This window comes from Pelmatolapia mariae, linkage group LG10_11 (assembly GCF_036321145.2).
Source record: "Pelmatolapia mariae isolate MD_Pm_ZW linkage group LG10_11, Pm_UMD_F_2, whole genome shotgun sequence".
NCBI lineage: Eukaryota > Metazoa > Chordata > Actinopteri > Cichliformes > Cichlidae > Pelmatolapia > Pelmatolapia mariae.
In genome coordinates, this window is record NC_086236.1 from 15,532,281 (window position 1) to 15,554,138 (window position 21,858).

The 21,858-nt window shown below is 42.0% G+C and overlaps 1 protein-coding gene across 2 annotated transcripts; it reads right to left on the reverse strand.

The window, feature by feature from the left end:
- Nucleotides 1-13: 13 nt before the first annotated feature.
- tcerg1b (transcription elongation regulator 1b (CA150)) lies at nucleotides 14-20,462 on the reverse strand. 2 transcript variants are annotated; one of them, XM_063488271.1, is made up of 21 exons: nucleotides 20,411-20,462; nucleotides 18,727-18,958; nucleotides 17,141-17,293; nucleotides 15,719-15,995; nucleotides 15,391-15,633; nucleotides 12,655-12,714; nucleotides 11,422-11,622; nucleotides 9,985-10,091; nucleotides 9,791-9,879; nucleotides 9,521-9,681; nucleotides 6,727-6,808; nucleotides 6,466-6,601; nucleotides 6,209-6,298; nucleotides 5,983-6,101; nucleotides 4,890-5,040; nucleotides 4,605-4,769; nucleotides 4,173-4,355; nucleotides 3,772-3,951; nucleotides 3,542-3,625; nucleotides 1,949-2,049; nucleotides 14-743 (listed from the first exon to the last, which is right to left on the reverse strand). In XM_063488271.1, exons 1-21 carry the CDS (start codon nucleotides 20,455-20,457, stop codon nucleotides 542-544), a joined length of 3,063 nt encoding a protein of 1,020 aa, XP_063344341.1. In that variant the 5' UTR covers nucleotides 20,458-20,462; the 3' UTR covers nucleotides 14-541. The 2 variants fall into 2 exon arrangements, with proteins under 2 accessions (XP_063344341.1, XP_063344342.1); XM_063488272.1 differs by lacking the exon at nucleotides 12,655-12,714.
- Between the last annotated feature and the right edge of the window lie 1,396 nt (nucleotides 20,463-21,858).

Genomic DNA, 21,858 nt, shown 5'->3' on the forward strand with positions numbered 1-21,858 from the left:
CAGCATATTGAAAAACAGTGGAAGTCGTCTTTATTTCATTCAACAGAGAAGCTGCTGCAACATTGGAGTGAACCACTGAGCAGAAACTAACATTCACACTGAGCCGCTGAAAAGATGACCTGGCACAGTGGATCTGTAAGGCTTAAGGACGCCTCAATCACATGCATACACACACTCAACCTCATTTACATCGGCTATCTTACACCTGTGTGGCTGCACAACCTGCAGCCTCATTGCTATCCCTCCTCCCTCTAATGTGGTCAGTCAGAGGTGAGGGGTTAAGGGTCACCTGGGGATCAGGTAACCTCTAGTCCCTGCGCCTCAAACGCAGGGCTTTTTCATGACTTTGACATAACACAGAGACGTTAACCGTTCATCTCTATGGTACACATCTAAGCAACGTAACCCCCCTGAAAAAACACTGCATGGCCAGCCGTGGGCCTGGAGAGCGGAGATCAAGGGGTGCTGAGGGAAGGGCATGCTCTGGCCAAAGGGAGGGCGAGGAGGAGTACAGCACTGGCCAAGACAGTAATTAGATTGGTCACTTGGTAGATCGTCGGGTAGGCTCAGAGGCGGTGGGGGGAGGTGGCGGGCCACGGCGGTCTAGATCTTCAATGTAGAACATGATGAGCTTCCTGCGCTCCTCTGGGACACACTCCAGAACAAGGTACCGCTTGTCGTTCTGAAGAATCTTCTCTACGTCCTTCAGATGCTGCTCCGACTCTTGGATGAGCTTTCTCGACCTGGGCACAAGGAGACAGGGAGAGCGCGCTCACAAGCAGGAATACAATAAGATGAACAGCACCCTCTCAGAGTCCCGGGGATGGAGTGTACTCACTCTAGAGCTGAATGTTTTTAAGACGTCAGTCCGATTTAGTTGGACTCAGGCATGCTGCATATAGCTGCCTTCAGTAAAAATAGCTGTGTTAACTGACAGCATGTCACCACTTCTAAAATTGGTCTTCATGAAGCTACAAAATGTAACAACGTTGCATCCTGGATGCTCTGCACCAGATAAAAAAAAGATCATGCAGAGGGTAATAAAACCAGCAGAAAAGATCACTGGCTCTGGTCTTCTTTTGCAATCAAAGAGACTGCAGAAGCAAGACACCACTCAAGAGCTTTATATAAGAATCACTAAAGACAGATCTCATTCTGCACTCACTGTTTGACCTGTGCTAGATGCTACAGGTCCATCAAAACAAGGACACGTAGATTAAAGAGCTGTTTTTATTCAGCTGTGCTACATCAAGCATGATTACTGCAATGCACTATGAGGCGTTCTATTTAATTCTCGACTCCTTCATATTAAAAATTATTTATTATCGGTTACTGAGAGGGCTTGGATTATTGTGTGAATGGCTTGTTTTTGTAGTGTTCTTTATTTTGGGAGTAGCACTTCTGTTAAGTTGTATTATTTTAACACTGTAGACAATAAAAGGCATTCTGATTCTGAAAATGTTGAACCTCACTGCGCTCTGTGTGTGCACATCAAGGACTAGCGAGCTGCTGAGACAAACTTAAGCACTTAAGCAGCGCAGTGTGAGAGCAGGCCAGTGGGGATACAGGGACAATGGTCCTTAGGCGTGGAAACTGGTTCAAGTACTCTTAAATAAAACACCTGCTGCTGAGGTTCTGAGGCACTTCTCCCCATTAAATACAATTTCCTAATGTTAAAAACTGTAATTCAGATATTCTCACTATTAAGCAGACTACAGTTTCAACTCATGCAACCTGTGCAACAATCTTCCAGTGTCTTAACATTATAAAAAATAAAATAACTCAGATTTCACCCACACCAGTTTTCCACTTAAACATTTAACACACCATCTGCTTAAAGTAGCAGAGAAATAAAGACTAGATGAGCTTTATTTATAACAAGTTCCTAGGAAGGGGCGCAACTGTGTCGGGTTATGCAAACTGAACATATGTGAAACAAAGCACAGACCTGTATGTGATGAACTTTGTCTCCTTTAACAGTGTCCTGAAGTCAGCTTTGGCTGTGATGTATTTGTCTTTGATGTAGTCTTCGAACTCCCGCTGTCTCTTCTACAAACAAGGACAAACAGAAGTCAGAACTCCAGAAAATGGAAGTGTACTTCACACGAATAAACTCACATTATAATATGTTTAAGATATATCAGCCACTGTTGAGAAGGTTTGCAGTCCACATGCAACAGCTTTCATTGTAGAAGTAGGATTATGAATAGAAACACCACATGAATTCAAAACAACGTAAGCTGCCAAGTCCTTGAGATCATGACGATGAAAGTAATCATTTGATTACAAGAAGCCTTTGAATAATAGCATGAATTCATGCATGCGTTGTTTTTTTCATGTTGACATTTAATTTGTAATTTAGCGTTTGCTTCGATCTAAACATTTCCTTGAATAGGACGGATGCGGTTCAGGCGTCTACTAATCAGAAGGTCGGCAGTTCAATTCGTGGGTCCCCCTACTCTGCATGTCAAAGTATCTGAACCCCCATCCATTTAAATCTTTTAAGCTTCCCCAAATCCATCCATTGGAGTGTGAGCGTGTGCGAATGATACACAAAAAACTGCTTGTATGAATGTGTGTGTGATGAGTGAATGAGGCTTGTAGTAAGAAACCACTTTGAGGGCTCAAACTCAGTAGAAAGCCTCCTTGTAGACACACCTATGTAATGGATTTCAAAAGCATCATGTCAGCATCAGCTCGCAACCAAAGGTGATCAGGTTTTTGCCGTCAGAGATCCAGCACCACCTTATGGCAACAACCAACATGGGTTTAAACTAAGCAAAAAATGAATTAATTGCTGTTTTTACAAAGAAATAAAATAGAGTATTTGTCCTTTTTCTGTCCTTCTGTAAACGATGGTGATGTTTTTATGCTGCAAACAGCAGAGCGCAGTGAAAGCGAAAGTTGAGACATTTGAACTCGGGAATTTTCTGGACTTCCCCTTTCTCGCATGCCGCTGAACAACAGAGAGAGTTTATCCACAATGATTACCACACACACCACTGAAGATTCAGCAGAGAGCGAGAGATACAGCATCACTTTCACTACCCTCTTGATAAATTCGGATTCAGGGTTTGGATTTTATTAGACGCGCTTTTAGTCTGCAGTTTTAAGTCAAATCATCTTCTGGGCTGACTGAAGAGACATGGAGCAGGACTGGATTTATAATTCACTTTTGAATTATCCGATTCTTTTGTTTAGACTGGCAGTAAGATTAGATAAGATAAGATAAGATAAGGTTTATTAGTCCCACACGTGGGAAATTTGTTGTATCACAGCAGAAAGTGGACAGTGCAAAGTTATAGTAGCAAAAATTTAAGAAAAACACTGGAATAGGATAAGAAGCAGCTGTGAAGACTGCTACAGGGTGTTTACTCCTAAGATGTGGCATTAAGTGAGATTTTAAGTGAAAGAGACGAACACACTGCAAGAGACACACTACAGAGCAATACTGCTTTCTTGTGACATACTTTTGCAACATGACTAATCTCTTATCATCTTATAATAATATACAGATGGGTTGGAGCCAATAACGTCTTACCCTGTCACTGGAAGAGAATTTAATACAGCGAGGATCGTCTTTGATAACTTTCTTCACCTCCTTCCATGTGGTTGTCAGAGTAATCTACAACACACAGAAAAACAACAGCCTTTTCTTTAAAATTGTCAGTGATCGAGCTGCAGATCTATCATATATAACGTATTATATATATATATAACATATAAAATGACTTCTGGCACCTTTTTCTGTCCTGTTTTTTCACTTCTTACCATGCTGGTCTCGTCCAGCAGTTGTCTGAAATGTTCCTTCTTCTTCTTGGCCAGCGCTTCTACATGTTCATTAAACAGCTTCTCCTTTTCCTCTCTCTCCAGCAGCGATGCTGACTCCCAGCGATGGTCTTTCCGCAGGTTACGACGTGTGTCTGACCATGTTGCATCAGAAGAACGGACCTGAAGGGCGAATGCAAAAACAGCCGTGAAAAAAAAACTGCTTGAAGGGATCAAAGAGGGGAAAATAAACCCATCCAGTAGGATTATCCCCAAAATAAGCAACACATGAACTGTAACATTTCAAACACTTTTTGACACACAATGATCACAACTTAATGAAACTCACACATGATAAGAGCATGTGTTTTTTCACACCCCAGTGTTTCTGCAGAGCACCTCACCATGTCAGACATTAGCGCTTTGAAATGCTGGATGGCCTCCTCCCTCTTGTGCTGTTCCCTTTCTCGGTCAATCTCTTTGGTCTGTTCTGATCGGGCCTTCTGCACCTCCCGCTCCCTCTCTCTGAGACTGGCCTCAATACGAGCCTGACGTTCCAGCTCTCGCTCCTTCTCAATGTCCACGTTCTGCAGGTGATATCACAAGAAGTCTGTGTAAGCTTCTTTCGATATGTTGCACTAAATTCTCTCTTTTAGAAATACAAAGTTAGGTTGAGCTGGTGCCATATACATCAGGTCAATGTCCAGTTAGTTAACATTTATTACATGTGCACCTCCCTAAAAGTACATGAACAGTGATTATTCCAATGAATGCTTTCTAACACATCAGATATCAGCACATAAACCCTGACGTTATCTCCACAAAGCTGCTCCTACCTTGGCTTGTTTTTCCATGAACTGTTTGAAAAGCTCTTCTCTGAGTGCAGAGCTCTCCACATTCTTGTATCGCGGGTCAGTCTCTAGCCTCTCTTTCACTTTGCTCCACCGCTGACCTCCCTCTATGTGCTGCTCACTCAGAAGATCAAAAAAGTCCTGCTTGACCTTAAAGAAAAAACAAACACGTCAAACTTTATTATAAATCTGTGTAAAAACAACGTCAGCAGCAGAGACGCAACTCTGGAGAGTTTAAGGCTAAGAAAGAAAGGTGTGAGTGAGTCTTACCTTCTCTCCCCTAGACTTGGAGTCCTCTTTTTCTCTCTTCCTCATAGCGGTGATGAATTCCACAAAGATAGCCTCCCTGTCTTTCATCTTCTCTATGGTCTTAAATCTGGGATCTCGGCCATGCTTCACTGCAAATTCACTAAATGTTGTCCTGCAAAAAAGCAACAATGCCGATTATTAGGAAGCAAAACCACCCGGTACAAAGATATTTAAAGTCTAAAAAGGAAATTGCAAAAATACTGGTGGCTGCCAGTGCTACTCCTTAGCCTCCTAGTAGATGCACACATCTCATTTTCAGAAAACTTGACCTCTGACCTTGAGGTCAAAGACCTGACCTTGACCTTCGAACTCATCTGAGATTTTTTTTTTTTGTCGATTTTTTTTTGGGGGGGGGGTGTAGAATTTCAAAATATTACATTACCTCGTTCTTGCATTTATTCATTCATAGCCAACCAGCCTTTAGTGGCTAAAGGATAAAAACTGTTCAACATGTGTCGAGCTCTTCTCTTGTGATCATGTAACCAAATTTTAAAAAGCTAGAAAACCTACTCAAACAAAAGCCTCCTTTCCACTAGTACCTACTCAGCTCAACTCTACTTGATTTTTAGGGTTTTCCATTTAGTCGTAGTATTCGGTAACAGATACTGTTTTTAGTACCTCAGGGCTTAAGTTCCAAACCCGTGAGTTGAGCTGAAAATGTGATGTCAACAGGCTGCATGGCACTGATTGGTCAGGAGGTGACGTCACTGGATGAGAGTCATTCCTTCACGAGAATCAAACCTGACATTTTGGAAACCCGGCAATGATGTCACCTCGATGTCCTGCATTACTGTGTTGTGTTTGTGTTGCATACAAATTACATCACGGGACTTTCTCACCACCTTGCTATAACGACCCTACCCACATTGAGGGGGTACTCAATTGTATTGGAAATTACCGAAACCAATGGTTGAACGGAGCTTAGTAGGTGCTAGTAAAAAAGAGGCAAACAAGTAATGTAATAAGACTTTTCTTTGAGGGTTATTGTGCTGGTGACTGATTTGACCCCATAAAACCCCCTATGAAATGTAGTAAAAGTGGACTGTCCTGTTACCTTGGTGTGAGCTTCGCCTCCTCCATCATCCTCCTGAACTCATCTTTGGCCTGCATCAGCTTGTTCTTCTTCTCCTTCCTTTCCTCCTCTGCTCGTGTCTTCACATATTGATCAAATACCTGAAGCACAATTATACCAAAATGACTCAAAGACTGCAACAAAGTGTAACAGCTAAAAATACAGTACAGAGAAATACTGAGAAAAGGGTAAAAAGAAAAAAAATAACCTGTTTCCTTTCTTTTGGGTTCAATAGTAGGTAACGTGGGTCAAAAACAATCTTGTGGAGTTCTTTGTCCCAAGTTGAGAATGCAGACACCTACAGGCAGGAAAGACAACAACAAAACTAAACGGTGACCACGTGTCTGACAAAAGCCTAAAAGATTTGACATTTCCGAGCATGTGCAATGGAAAGAAAATCTCAACAAGTGAGAACAATTCATCTCATGTGGTTCTCTCAAACAAACAAAAAAAAGGATGTGTTACCCCTCTCTCCAACAACATATCTTTGAACTGGGTCATCCTGGCCTCTAGTGGCACTATAGCTCTTTCTCTAGCTGCTCGGAGCTCTGCCTCCATGGCTGCTTCCTTCTCAGAGTCTGCCTCTTTCGTGTCCTCCTTCCTGCAAGTGTTAAAAACAGAGGTGGTGGTGAAAGAATCATACATTTTTTTTATTTATTTTTTTTAAAGGTTAATGAATCAAAAAGAGAAAGGAAAAAAGGAATTTTTCACAGGGATAGGACTTACTTCCTCTTTTTGGCTTTGGTTGGCTCCTCATCTTGATTCTCTTCAGCAGCAATGGACAGTTCTGGATCCTCCTTGCTGACACCTGTGTGTGAACACAGATGCAACACAAATATAGTGAGCACAGAGAGCCAAGAATGACTGCAACACTTGTGTTTTTTTTTAGAGGGCTGCCTGCCAAAAGGTAGTGCCACACAACTTCAAAGACTACGAGTTCAACTTGGACTGTTTAAGCTGAGCATTTGTTTGTTCTGAGGGCATGTGCTGTGTTCATGGCTAACTGATAAGAGCTGAGCCTGAGCCTGTAATGAATGTGGCCACGTGGGTAACTGTTGTGTGACGCAGGACTATTGTTGCAGAAAGTGGTTTTACCAGCGTGCAGCCATTGTGAAGTCCACGCTGACAGAGGTGGCTGTAATTAGCCTTAAACTGTATAACAGTGGAACAGCTACCCAAATGTCATGCACAGGGTTTACTGTTCCAAAAGAGAGACAATAAACACCCGATTTGTGCAACTACATCACTGCTGTCTCTCCCATCACTGATACGTTGTAATGTTCAGTAAAAGGTAGTTAAGGGTGAAAGTCAGAGGTCTCAGAGCTGGGTTGAAGACACAAGTGTATGACTGTATCAGTTTTTATCCCTACTGAGCCACAAAGATCGACTGATTATACAGATTCAGATGCTGCAATAATTTGGTGTTACGTCCCTCTGCAGCCCCTAATCATCTTAATGTGTTCAGCTGGTGCTAATTGGCCACACCTAGACAGGTGTGGATAAAAAGCATACCTGAGGCAAGCTCCCAGAGAGCTCACTTGCTTTTGCCTTGGTGTCACCAGCCATTTCAGCCAACCTCCTATCCATTATAAGATAAAACCTCTTCCTACCTACACTCTGCTATTCGTCTCCTTTTTTTATGTTGCGGCCTCGAGCCGGGTCGTAACATAAGCACTTGTTTGTTGTTTTGCTTTGTTGTTTTAGTTTTTTGTGTTTGGTGGTTATCCTGGGTGGGGGTATGCTTCAGGGTTTGGTGGGAGACTGTATCCCTGGTCTGCTGCCTACCCTTGAGTTTGCGTTTAAAGTTGCCTCGAGCCTGGTACACCACTGAAGACTAGACAGGTCAAGTTTTTTTTTAGCATTTTAGGATGGGAGTTGCTCAAAGTGAACCAGTGGCACTAAACTTGGCAGGAGGTTTGAGACCAGTCATTAATTATGATCTGTAGCTGAGGCAGGTAGGCTGTTTTTAAGTTGGCATAATGTGTACTGTGTGTGCATATGTCAGTGTTGATGGATGCTAATGAGATCCTCATGAGGTGAGTGTTTTGTGCTGTGACCTTTAGTGTTGTGGGGAATATGGCTAGTTTGTTGGATCACTTGTGAGTGTTGTTGGCCAGGTGATGGCAATAACACTGAGGGGTGCTGAGCCGCCCTTGACGTGATCATTGTGTGGCTATAGCTCTCCATTTGTGGTTGGTCACTAGTGTGCTTGCTTTACTGAACTTTTTGGATTAAAGTAACTTGTTGTGGTATAGGGCCACTTGTATGTGACTGTTTGTGTGGTGGAGACAACAGATCACTTAGTTGGGATTATTTGCTGCTACTTTTGGTTTTGTGTTGTAGCAGGTCAGGTAATCATTTTGGGTTTGTGACTGTTGTACTCTTTGTGTTGGTCACATGTTACTTTGTGTGTGTTCAGTGTGGCAACTTCAGATCCTCATGACGGGGCATCCATGCTTAAAGATGCTAACTAACGAAATGTCAGTATTTAGTTGTGTTAGGAGACCTGGTATTAAAGTACTCAAGTGTATGCTTTTTGAGGACTTTTTGAGGGATCAAGGCTTCAGAGGGGCTTTTAATTTGTTTAGGGGTCCTAGAGGAACCCTTTTGAGGGAGGAGGTGTTATGTCCCTCTGCAGCCCCTAATCATCTTAATGTGTTCAGCTGGTGTGGATAAAAAGCATACCTGAGGCAAGCTCCCAGGGAGCTCACTTGCTTTTGCCTTGGTGTCACCAGTCATTTCAGCCAACCTCCTATCCATTATAAGATAAAACCTCTTCCTACCTACACTCTGCTATTCGTCTCCTTTTTTTATGTTGCGGCCTCGAGCCGGGTCGTAACATTTGGGGAAAAAACAAAACAACAACAACAACAAACACTGGAGTCTTTGCTTCTGGTCTTGACTTCTTCTCTTCCTATATCAGATCTGATGAGGGAGTATTGTCTCAGTGGCGACACCTCATTCAGGAGAATATGGTAGCTTGCCCCTTAATGGTAAGCATGAATAGAAGTGGCCGTGTGATGATGTTGCCAGCAGCACGTGAAGAGTCCAACGCGGCAGATATACCGGGGCCTAAAATATGTCAGTACTTAGATGAACTGTAACAAGTTAAATATCAGCTGCTTCAGGCAGGCCACACTGTGAATATATTTTAAGTGTTTATTTTTGTTTCACTAACATGTAGTTTTAAGCAAAATAAAAAATATAGGGGAAAAAAAGTTGATTTCAACAGAAATACATTATGTATTCTGTGGCTCGTTATTATGGAAAATCCATAAAGCTCGACATAACTTGAAAAAAAGAGGACAAACACTCAAAAATGTGAAAACATCTGACTGAAAATTCGGACCACAGGCTGTACTCTTGTTGCTTCGTCAAATAAAAAGATAAATAAATAAATACTAATGATAATAATAATAATAATAACAACAATAATTAATATGCCTTTCTTAGCTTAAACCTTTCCTATATCAATACTCACAGTATATAATGTATGATTTATAAAACATTGCATCCACACCTGTCTTCTTGCTGTCCTCCAGACCCCTCTTATGTGGTGGCTCCTGGATGTGCTTGTCAACATCAGCTCGACCAACCAGCTCCTCGGGGCGGTCCCACATGGAGAGCCGAGTTGTCGGGTTGTAGAAGAATACACGATCATCGCCTGTCCACACCACACACCTAAAGCAGATTAATAGACACAGAAGAAGAGAAAAAAAAGGGCAGCATTATATTACCGCCCTGCCATATACCATGAAGGAAAGTGTGCTATGATATGCAGGGTCTGTACCATGGCGTGCCAGGAATAGGGTTGGTGGCTACAGGCCTGGCTTTCTGAGCTGCCTTTTCCTCCTCCGTCATCTCTTCTTCTTTCATCTCCTTGATAAAGAGAAAAAAGAAATGGTTCTCTGTTGCTGCTACCTTCAGATGGTTTACTGGATTCAATCTGTTTTGGCTTGGCAGTGCAAGTGGTTAATCAGATACCTCCTTCTCATTATTAGTGTTTTCCATTTTGTTCTCCTTATCCTCCATCTCCATTGCCTCAGCTTCCTCCTGGGCAAGTCGCTCTTTTGCCTTTTCTGCTTCTTTTTCTACAGAGAAGGGAGGAGGAAAAAAACCAGACATAAATGCAAACGGTGAGATAACTAAAGTTTGGCTTTACATCTGGTCTGACAAGAAAGTCAAAGTGGTTATAGCCTATGAGTTTGGTAAAACTGAGAATGAGCCCTTTTAATTTAATTAACTTTTAATTAATTAACTGAATGATCTGGAGCCTGAAATCTCAGCAGGACTGGGAATCAGTGTAAACAAGCTTCAAACTAACTGGATACTGTGACCATGCACTCACCAGTCACATCATCACGTTGCTGGCACCAGGTTGGACCTCCTTTAACCTCCAGAACTATTTTAACTCTTTATGGTCCATATTGACATGACAGCATGAAGCAGATTTGGTAGCTGCTCACCTATGACGCAAATACCACCATACCCCAAAGACTGGACTGAGATCCAGACACTGTGGAGGCCATTTGAGTACAGTGAACTAATTTTCATGTTAAAGAAGCCAGTTTGAGATGATCTGAGCTTTGTGACCTGGCGTGTTATCCTGCTGGAAGCAGCCATGAGAAGACAGGTACACTCTGATCATAAAGCAATGGACACGGGCAGAAGCAATACTCCGGTAGACTGTGGCTTCAAAATAATATTTGTTTGGCAAAAGGGGCCATCAGCAGAAGCCTGAACTATTGATACAAGGCAGGGTGGAGCTATACTTTAATGTTGTTCACACCAGATTCTGACCCTGCCATCTGAATGTCAGAGCAAAAACTGACCCCAGCATTTTCAGAGAACTGCTGCTTATCGGATATTTTCTCTTTTTCAGATCATTCTCTAGAGATGGTTGAGCAGGAAAATCCCAACAGATCAGCAGTTTTTGAAAAACTCAGATCAGCTTGTCTTGCACTACCCCAACCATGCCATGTTCAAAGTCACTTAAGTCACCTTTCTTCCCCATTCTGATGCTCACTGCGAAATTCTGCAGATCATGTTGGCTATATCTACATGCCTAAAGATAACAGATGGGCCAGTTACATAGAGCAGTGCAACAGAAGTACCTAATGAAGTGACGGATGAGTGTACGTAAAAATGACAAGTCTGAAGCAACATCGTTTCCTGTGTTTTGCAGTGCAGAAAAATCGTTATTACAGATTTTTGGGACATTTTAGAAGATTTAGAAGATTTGAAAAGAAATTCAGCTAGACCCACTATTTGATTTGCATTTAAAAGAACACAAGTCTATCTTTTTTAAAAATACAGATAACAGATAGCACAGTTTTGGGAAAAACTCATAGCTCAAAAGGATAATACTGGATAAGACACATGATGTCAAACTAAAAATTTCACCATGTCAGCAAAGCCTACCTTTCTCCAACACAGCCTGTGGTTTCTCCCAAGTGGACTCTAGCGTCCGGTTGTTGTAGTAGTACGTTTTCCCGTCTGCTGTTTTGTACTCTGACCACTCGGGGAGCTGCAATGATCCAGCCATGGAAGCAGGAGCTGCCGAGAGTGTCAGCTGGGGGTGCATCACGGAAACTAAAGGCGGGCCCATACCAGGAAGCATGCCTGTCAGCAGTCATACAGGGAAGAGAGAGACCATTGTTGGCTGAGTGTCATCTTTATGTCTGAGCTACTAACACTAGCTACAATGGCATTAGTTTAGAAATTAATGAAGGCGATATCATGACCCAGACTGGTGATAATGTGGTGATAATAATAACAAAAAAACCCACATCTTAGTAAAACCAGAGGTAAGAATGACTCACTGCAAGCTAAAAACTGTCGTTGTGAGGGTTTGTCTGCTCATCAAGCAGAGCAAGATGAGGGAAAATAAAAAGAGAGGGTATTGTGATTTTTGTGAAAGAAACTCTTCACGTCTAAAATGCTTTGAACAAGCAACTATATGACAATGAAAACAGGCCACACAAACACAAACAGACAAATACAGTAGTGACCACAAACACACAACCATGCCACAAAGGAGGACGACCACAACAACACATCATGTAGCCCTAACCGTTACACTACCAAAGCCCTGACACAACAATGAGACTGCCCTTAAAATATAAAGATGGTCACTCCTTTCTTTTCTTTTTTTTTTTAAACTGTTTACAGTCGACAACCACATGCCTAAAAATGACCCAACAACCAACAACTCAGTAACATCTAACAATTTAGAACAGTTAACAGCAAAAAAATTACCCCCTACCGGTTCAAACAAAGAATCAGTGTATCTATCATTTATTAAAAGTTAAATCATGTTCTTGTATGTTTGCTTCTCTTCTTCTTTTTTTAAAGTGGGGTGGAAGAATTTAGTTAAGCAGAAACTACAAAAGATGTCTCACAAGATGAGAATGAAACACTGCATGTGACTCTATCTGATCACCCTCTCTGATCATGGAAACAAAATTAAGCTTCTGTTTCTATCAGCTTTAATGGAAGTAATTTCACCACTGTACACCCAATGGACCATGTTCACAGCACTCAACACCATGCCACTGTTTGTGGGTCTGCATATACACCAGACTACGCATGTAGACATCATTCACTACCATGCCATCTACTGTAGATCTGATAGGCGAGCGGCTGGGTGTTTACCGTTGGCGCTGGGGCCTGCCTTTACACAGGTTGCATCTACTATCTGCATCATTGCTACACCTGCAAGAACAACGGACAAGCAAGCATCTGGTTGAACACAGCAGGACACTAGATATCAGCTACCATGTTGTGTAAGAGCTTGTATATGTTTGGCCCAGTTCAGACAAAACACACAACCAGATTTTTTTCTGCCTCTGTTGACATTTATGTGGCTGTAGTATATTTAAAGATGTCAGGAATCAGCTGCACAACATAACGTACGGCCCGCATTGATGGCACATCTGAGAGAGTGAATCCATAATAACAACACCGTCAATCGGGAGATTCCAAGTCTGACGTTTGAAAACCATCTGTCCTAATTGAGGTGTGCTTTCAGCCAATTTTGATTTTAGCTGGCTATAAATTTATCCACCTGCATGACCTTTCACTTTAAATTAGATCTAAATAATGGACCGGAGCTGGAGCCTGCTGGCTACCCAAATCTTTTGTTGTTAATATTTACAACAATAATAAAGCTTCTTTTGGGTGCTCCCTTATTCACAAGGGGTCACCAAGGCAGATGAATCTACATGTAAGATTTGGCACAGATGCTTACACCCTCCTGACACAACCCTCCCAAGTATCTGTGCCTCTTCCCAGTTTTGACCTGGGGATCTCTCACACATCAGGCGAATGTTTTTATGACAGTCACAATTAAAATAAAATAAAAATCTGGAGCGCAGAATGAACAAAATTTGGACTGCCAAAATGCGTTGACAGAGACATTTCAGGGATTTTGACTCAGTCTGTGCTCCAGATGGGTTAAATGAAAATTCCTTCCATTAAAGCTGAGGGGGAAGGAACGTGATGACGCCACGTTAACGCTGACAGCACTAAAAAAATATAAAGTCGACAATTTGGGATTTCTTAGGCGTTAAACCAGATGAAAGGGGCAAACCTAAGGATGCAACCAAAGCGGTGTGCCACTTGTGCAGACGTATAGCGCGAGCTGAGTACTTAAACACGGTTAACTTGCATGAGCATGTACGTGTCCACCATCCAGCTGAGTATGCTACACTATCACCAGCTTCTGCAGCTCCATCAACAAGCATTTGGGTGCACTCTGAGGAGGGTGCATTTCACTCGCAGATGAAAGACGGTGCTGTTAAAACAGCGTTATTATTTTTTTTCTATTGACTGCTCCATCATTATTAGCAAACTTACTCATGGGCAAATAAATAAATAACACCCTTTTAAAAACTATCGTCGATAGTCGATATATTCGTCCAATTGCCAAACCCTAGGGTACTGTATAAAAAACTCCTTGTTATTGCTTTGGTTGCTAGCAGATTGAGGAGGTTGCTTATTGTTTGTTTAGAAGATTGGAAGATCACTACAACTCAGAGACTAAGGCTACGTTCACACTGCAGGCGAAAGCGCATCAAATCCGATTTTTTGGACCCTATGCGACCCATATCTGATCATGGTATGACAGTGTGAACGGCACAAATCCGATATTTTCAAATCCGATCTGGGTCACTTTCGTATGTGGTCCTGAATCCGATACATATTCGATGTTTTAGAAAGCGACTGCTGTGTGAACGGTTAAGTCGCATTAAATCCGTCTTTTGCGTCACTGACACAAGACAGACGCCAATTATCAGCGCCCGAGAAGCGCCTGATAGGACATCGCGAACGATTTCTTGCCATCCGGTGAAACTGTTGGGAAGACCACGTTGGAGAAACGTGAACATTTTATTTGTACAGTATTTTCTGCAGATTCTGACAGAAACCTGCAACTATCCTTTGAAGCACCGCTCCTCTAAAACAGCAATAAGGATCATTATTAGGTCATCTACATTATTATGTAAATAACAAAATAACTTAAAGCAAAAATTTGGAAACATAAAGTCCGAAGTCTTTATATTAAGGGCAATCAGTCAAACAATATTGTTTGCTCTGGGTCTAAACAGAGCGAGTTGTGTGTGACATCTTCTTTTGCGCATGCGGGTCGCTTTGAGCGTTCACACTGGAGAGCGTTTGATGTCGCATTTTATTTGTAGTGTGAACAAGCAGACAAAAAAATCGGATTTGATCAAAAAATCGGAATTGAGCATTAAGACCTGCAGTGTGAACGTAGCCTAAGAAGAAGAAGAGAAGATGCAGCACCTTCTTTGCAATTGATTTCACCATGTGACAGGCTGCAACCAAACAGTTGGGGAATACACATTTTTCCCTAGCAACCTGTGGTCCACATGGTTAGTGACTGACTGCTAGACCTACATGAATGGGGTCTAACAATCACTGTCTCTTTGCTATGCAGTGTAAAAGAGCAGGAATCTGGGGCTGTTTCTAACATTTTCTCTGAGCAATCATCTTAAATGTAATTAAAGCTAAAAATCACAACACTAATTATATTTAAATCAAATTTATGGCAGTTCTGCTGACCAAACGTTTCCTTTTGATTACCACTAAAAGGCCTGGAGTCCAAAGAATAGCATTCAGGAGAATCATACACCCTATAACCAGCCCTACGTGTCTTGTGCACACCTGACTGGATTGAATCATATGTACATCCAAATATTTTAGAAGACCTTAGATACAAAAAACCCTCCTGGACTGTAAAAGACAGCCTTACAGCAACAGCAGCAGGCCATGGTAGACAAAACATTTAAAAACATGGCCCAATGAGGCAGAATAGTCATTACAGTATATACATGTACAGCTTGACTAAAGGTCTTCGTGTCTCATTCTCACCTGGTAGAGGGATGTGCATGCCTGGCAAAGGCACCCTGAAAGGTGGCACCATGACAGGAGGGAAGGCAGGTATGGCTGCGGTCGGCTGGGCCACACTGTGAGGCAGGGCTGCTGGCAGCAGTGGCACGGTCTGCACTGCCGTAACAGGAGATGGCACAGTGGAAACAGTCACCACAGTGACCGGAGAAACAGCAACAGATGAGGTCACTGCGGCAATAGGAGGGAGGTCTGCTACAACGGTGGCTTTTGGGAAGAAAAAGAAGTACTTTTGGTTTTATTCTTGCTTTGTGTGTGTGTGAGTGTGAGATGTTGATGAGGTGCTGTTTACCTGTTATGCTCGCAGAGGGGGAATGGGTGGTGATGGAGTCTGGACTGGAGGTGAGTGTGCGGGAGGGGGCCGAGGATGGAGCTTGAGTAGGGGAGGCTGCTGCTGCTGTGCTTGCTGTAGTGTTGACACTGCTTGAGCTGGCGGTCACCCCAACATTTGCCCCTGAACCTGCAGCCCCAGCCACGAGAAGAGGGTTGAGCTCAGACTGCTGGATGACCTTCACGCCATCAGGTTTACTCCATGATGACTCTCTGGTCCGGGCGTTGTAGTAATATGTCTGTGAATGAGAAACAATCACAGTTTTTTTTTAAATATTGTGAAAAAAATCAGTTTTTTATGATTACAAAAAAATGAAACAACAATTTATATTGAATTACAAATAATTAATAACAAATATTTAATCTTGTTATGGCAGAGCTCTGATTTAGGGAATACAGCAAAAGTGAAAAGGAAGGTTTACAAAATGTTAGTGAGACCTGCTTTGACACATGGTTTGGAGTAGGGGGCAAAAACAAAAAGACAGGAGGCTGAGCTGGTGGTGGCAAAGCTGGAAATGCACAGATTTTCATTGAGAGTGACCAGAAAGGATATGATTCAAAATGAAAATATAAGAAGGACCAGCTCAGGTTGAGCGATTTAGAGACAAAGTTATAGTGGCAAGGTTGAGAGGGTTTAGACATGTGCAGAGGAGGGTTAGTGGATATATTGGACAAAGAATGTTAAAAGTGGAGCTTCCAGGCAGGTGGAAAAGAGGAAGACCACAGAGAAGATTCAGTGAAGGAGAACATGCAGCGGGTTGGTATAAGAGAAGGATGGAAGACTTGGAGGCAGATGATATGATAAGTAGTAGTACAGTGACTGGGAGAGTGGCAGGTGCCCACTTGATAGGCTTATCAATTATAACTACACTCAAAAGGTAGGTCCCAATTAACTACTTCTGAAAAGATGACAACAACATTTACAGTGAGTCGATGACAATGGAAATATGTTAAAAACTGTTATTAGCAGCCTTGTTGTCTTCCAACGGTGACTGAAATGCAAACCAAGTAAAACATTATGTAACCAATATGGGAACTTGACAGCTCGAGTCTGATGACTGAGCTTCTAGGGGCAGCAGCCAATATTTCAGGCTAAGCAAGATTTCTTGTTCTACCAACTAAGGAATTTAGCAAATTGTAAAAATCTCATTTAAAAAAACAAACACAACACACCACTTTTAATTAGAGACAATATTGATGCAACCATAATTTCCAACCTAATATCAAGCAAAATAATTCGATGATTTGCTGTCATTTCCTCTAACCAGCTTTAACTATGTGTACACAAATTATTATTAAAGCTGTTTTAGTGCAATCAACTTATTTATTACACATATCATCTTGAGGATGCCTGCTATCTGCTTTCATAAGACCTCCACCTTACCTTTCCTTCTGGCGTCTTGTTCTCTACCCAGATTTCTTCAGCAGGGTTGAGCGCAGGGTTTCCAGATGCGGGAACGGGAGGCATCCCAGGAGGAAACAGCATTCCTGGTGGAGGTGGCAGGTTACCAATAGGAGGGGGAAGGAACGGAGGTCTCTACATAAAAAAGAGAGGGCACAGAATTTAGCTTTCATATAATAAAGAGCAGAACTGAGAGTCTAAATTATCCTGTTAAAGCACTCTATCCTCCAACATAATGTGTCTGTAGAGGATACAGAAAAGTGCACAGTCACAAGCAGTGGAGGGCTCAGCCAGCAGTTGATGCTAATTGGCCTTTTTGGATTCCAATTAGGGAGATTTGTGCATCATTACTGTATTATACAAGAGAAAAATCACATTGCACCAAAGAATCAATCATGAAGCCAAAGAGATGATAAAACAAAGATTAGTCATATGCCTCCTTATTGTCTGCCCCTCCTTTTAAGAGTGAATACTGCTGTTATGCTGTAACAGAGAAGGACACACTCTTCTTTGCAGACTCTACCTGGGGCTACACGGCTGATCGATGCGTATTCAATAACTTAAAATAATAACTCAATTCACTTCGTCTCAAAAACCAGTGTGAGCACGTCGCCAGAATAGGGTTGTCGCAATATAAGAATTTTAAACTCGATACCAAAACCCATGACAATACTTGATGCCATTTCTGATACCATGAGGAAGATTTTAAACCCATCCTACATCACCAGAATAAATTGCGAAGAAGTCATATCCTCAACTTGCACTCACTGTGAAAGCCCTCACAGCTGGCTACATGAAATAAAGAAACATATTTTTTAGAAATTATTGTAGAGGTAGAAAAGTTAAAGTTTATTATCTAGTTCACATCTGCCTGCAGCCTCGCTCTCATCCAGCATGTACACTGCTCCAACTCAGCCTGCAGCTCTTCACCTCCCCACCTCTGCATTAAGAATTGAAACCGCCTGATTTCCCGCTCCAGATTTCCGTCTTTATTTGCTCGGATTACTTCACCACATTTCCCTTTCTGCTTAGCTCGGCTACGGTTCACTCCCTGCTCTGTACAGCCAGGAACCTGCCAGATTTTCTGTTTCTCCATAACCACCTCTGCCATGGCTAAGTATTCGATCAGCCACTCGTTCAACCTGCAATAATTATTCATCCTTTTTCTAACTACAGTCCGCTAGCCAACACGTTACTAATAACAGACAGCTAACAAGGCTATTGGGTAACTGACAATAGTTAAATAGCTAATGTTAATGTGTGCACTGGTCGGGTTAACATTTTTATCTATTTAATACTTTCATGCTGTTGAAACAGGAGCTTTACTAACCTTAAAAATTCCTCTTAAAGTGTTGTTCAGTGTTATGAACGTTAACTACTACAGCTGTTAATGACAGGAGGAGCCATGTGAAGTTGTGTGTCATGGAGGAAGGAAAGACAGGACTGTTGGTATCAATATTGTTGCAAGTGAGTATCGAGTATTGATTTTTTTTTAACAACCCTACACCACAAGAGGGTAACATTTCCATGATGAAAACCATGCTTGTAAAAGAATGTGGAGCAGTTACCTGTAGGTGGGGAGGCCCAATAGGTGGAGGCATCCCTCCTGGTGGAGGGATTGGTGGCATGCTGGGGTCGAAGGGTGGACGTGCAAACGGAGGTCGTGGCGGAGGTCCCCTCATCATCCCAAAAGGAGGCGGCGGTGGCCTAAGGAGTGGTGGTGGGCCTCTTAACACTGGGGTCTGTGTAGGCGCAGGCGCAGGGGCAGGGCCGCGAAACCGCACCACCTGCTGCGCCATTCTGGCACGACATAATAAAAGTTATAGTTAAAGCTTATGATCAATACTAACATGACACTAAACTGTAAATAAAGCCTTTAAAAAGAGTGCAGAAAGCAATTATCAGCTTAATTATTAAATATACAGTACAAATTATACAGTACAATGACAAATTATCCTTCACAATACAAAAATAAATTACACTATAAAAGTAATAACATCTGTAATATCATATTAACATCTTAATATTGTAATTTTACAATCGAGGAAGCTGCAGTATAAGCCAGGAATGGTTAGCAATGAAAACAAACACTTTCTGCTGACTAATGTGAGACTTGCTGCAGAAATGGGCCAGCAAACAGCAGCGGAAGAAGTACTCAGACCTATTATCAAAGTCAAAGTAGCAATAGCACAACTTAAAAGCACTCTAATAAGAAGTAGAAGCTTTGTGTTACGTCGCAACAATTTAATGCTGGCTAAATGTTCAAAGATGCTATGATAGAAATGAAAGAATTCTCTGGTTCTCTGACACAAAAAATAAACAAATATATATAAGTAAATAAAAAAATAAACTCTGGGCCATTGCCCATCACCTAAACTGCCATTTTAATCCGAATTTGCCTAGAATTTCACAATCGGTGTATCGCTAAAGTATCCATCAGACACCAACATGAGCTCTGTTGTATGCTGCACTTGTGAACTGTTATTACTGATGCATAAACATACGAGCAGCATGTACGGACTGTAAATACTGCTCGCTTTTCTAAACAGCTGACTGGATGGTGTATAACACATTCATTTCAGTAACTTGTAACTATGTCTCTCAGATACATGTTCCTTATTACAAATACCTTAGGATTCTACTTAAGGAAATCATTTAGGGTAAAGTTACTTAATTACTATGCAAGGCTGTTTGAAGACGGTGTGACGTGGACGGGTTGTCCATTCAGACTCTGTGGTGTTTATATTCCCTCATGTCTACATGCTGAACCCTTCAGGGTTATACCCGCTTGGCCGTAGATGAACACAAACATTCAGCAAATGTCGTCTTGTGATAATCGGGCTAACATCAACCTTTTTTCTGTCTATTTAAAACAGCTACTTTCCAATCACTTTAGCATATTTTTGCTAGCTGGTTATAATTGATAACAACCGCCACGTTTGAGCCCAAGCACAAAGCCGGGTGATTGGGGTGGCCTTGCGTGAGAGGTAAACATCTGTCTGTTTAATCTGCCTGGCCCATGTTTACCGCGTGCCGGGGAGCGGAGAGCAGAAATCGAGCCGCTCTTCAACACGGGGGCTAGCTAGCTGGAAGCTAGTTAGCTGGCGTGGCTACATTGACATGCACGAGCGCCACATATCAACACCACTGAACCAAAAGCAACGCAGACTAGCTGCATATTAAATGTCCGCAAATGCTTCATATTACCCTCGGTTAATAATCATTTTAACGCTTTACTCGCTGTTATCTGACCTGTTGTCGTTGAACCCGATAGTCTCGCTCTCTACCTGGTCCGCCATTACAGGAAAATGTAACCGCTTTCTTCCTGGAAACGCCCCTTAGCGGTGACTACTTTTCCTATTCGCCAGGCGCGGACCTCAGTCACGATACAGTTCGAGCTGCGTGGACTGTGATTGGATATTGTCTTTCTTGCGAACATTCAGTAAAGTGTTCATTGGTCCGTTTGGGTCCCATTTTTCATGATGTCTTTGTTCAGTCGGTGCTCCGTGCTGTTGATAATAAGGCGGATTCTAATCACTGGAGATTTGCACACACTCCACTTGTGTTTTGGTGTCCGTGTTTTGTTTGATTTACACCTGGTGAGATGGAATTTCGCTACTTAAAAGAAGTGGCAGTACACCATATAGTGGAAACGCCCTGCCCTTACTGAAAGGCCTTCATTCTGAAATGTAGTCACAACCCTAAAAGTGCATGATATCATCTTAAAATCACTAGTAAATATTATCAACATCTTTTTACGGCCAACGATTTTCCCTGTTTCTCTCACATGTGCTATTATCATTCTGCGAATCCATTGGTAATTAATAATTATCAGCCTATTTCTAATCATTATTTGCTCAGCAATTTTTTTTTAAGAAATAACTGAATGAAGACCTTTCATCTCACAGTATTAATAAGTGCCAATAAGGTTTCAGAGCCAGAAACAGCTGTGACTAAAGTTATCAACCTGACCTGAAGATCAATAGTGCTTGGTTGGTTTGGTTGGTTCTTGACTGGTTGTCGTCATACCTAAAGGGTAAAAGTTTTTATGTTTCGATGAGTAGTTTTAGAGCTGCAGAATGAAACCAGGTGTTCCTCAAGGGTCAATTCTGGGTCCAGTACTCTTTACACATCCCAAACCAGTCAGGAAAGATGGTTGCCCCTCCTTGATCCTGCTTCTGCTGGAGGTTTCTTCCCGTTAGAAGGGAGTTTTTCTTTCTTACTATTGCAAAGTGCTTGCTCATAGAGGGGTCATCTGATTGTTTTCTCTGTATTATTGTAGGGTCTTGACCTTATAATATAGAGCATCTTGAAGCAAATGCTTTTGTGATTTGCAGGATCACCCCCCCCCCCCCCCCCCCCCCCCACACACACACACACACAGAAATTTTACCATATTACTGCAATACTGAAGCCACTTCACTGGCTCTCAATGTAGAATTACCCTTAAAATACTTCTATTACTTCATAAAGCAGCTTTCAGTGGTTTGGCTCCCCTCACAACATCTCTAATTTGATCATTGTCTATAACCTGATTAGACTTCTCAGGCTATTGGGTGCAGAGCTTTTAACTGTTTCCAGAATCACATCCAGGTATGCCAAGAGGGCTTTCAGTTACTGTGGTCCCATTCCTTAGAACAAGCTGCCTGACCTGAGGTCCATTACAACAGCTGTGTGTTTATGTGTGACTGTTAACATTA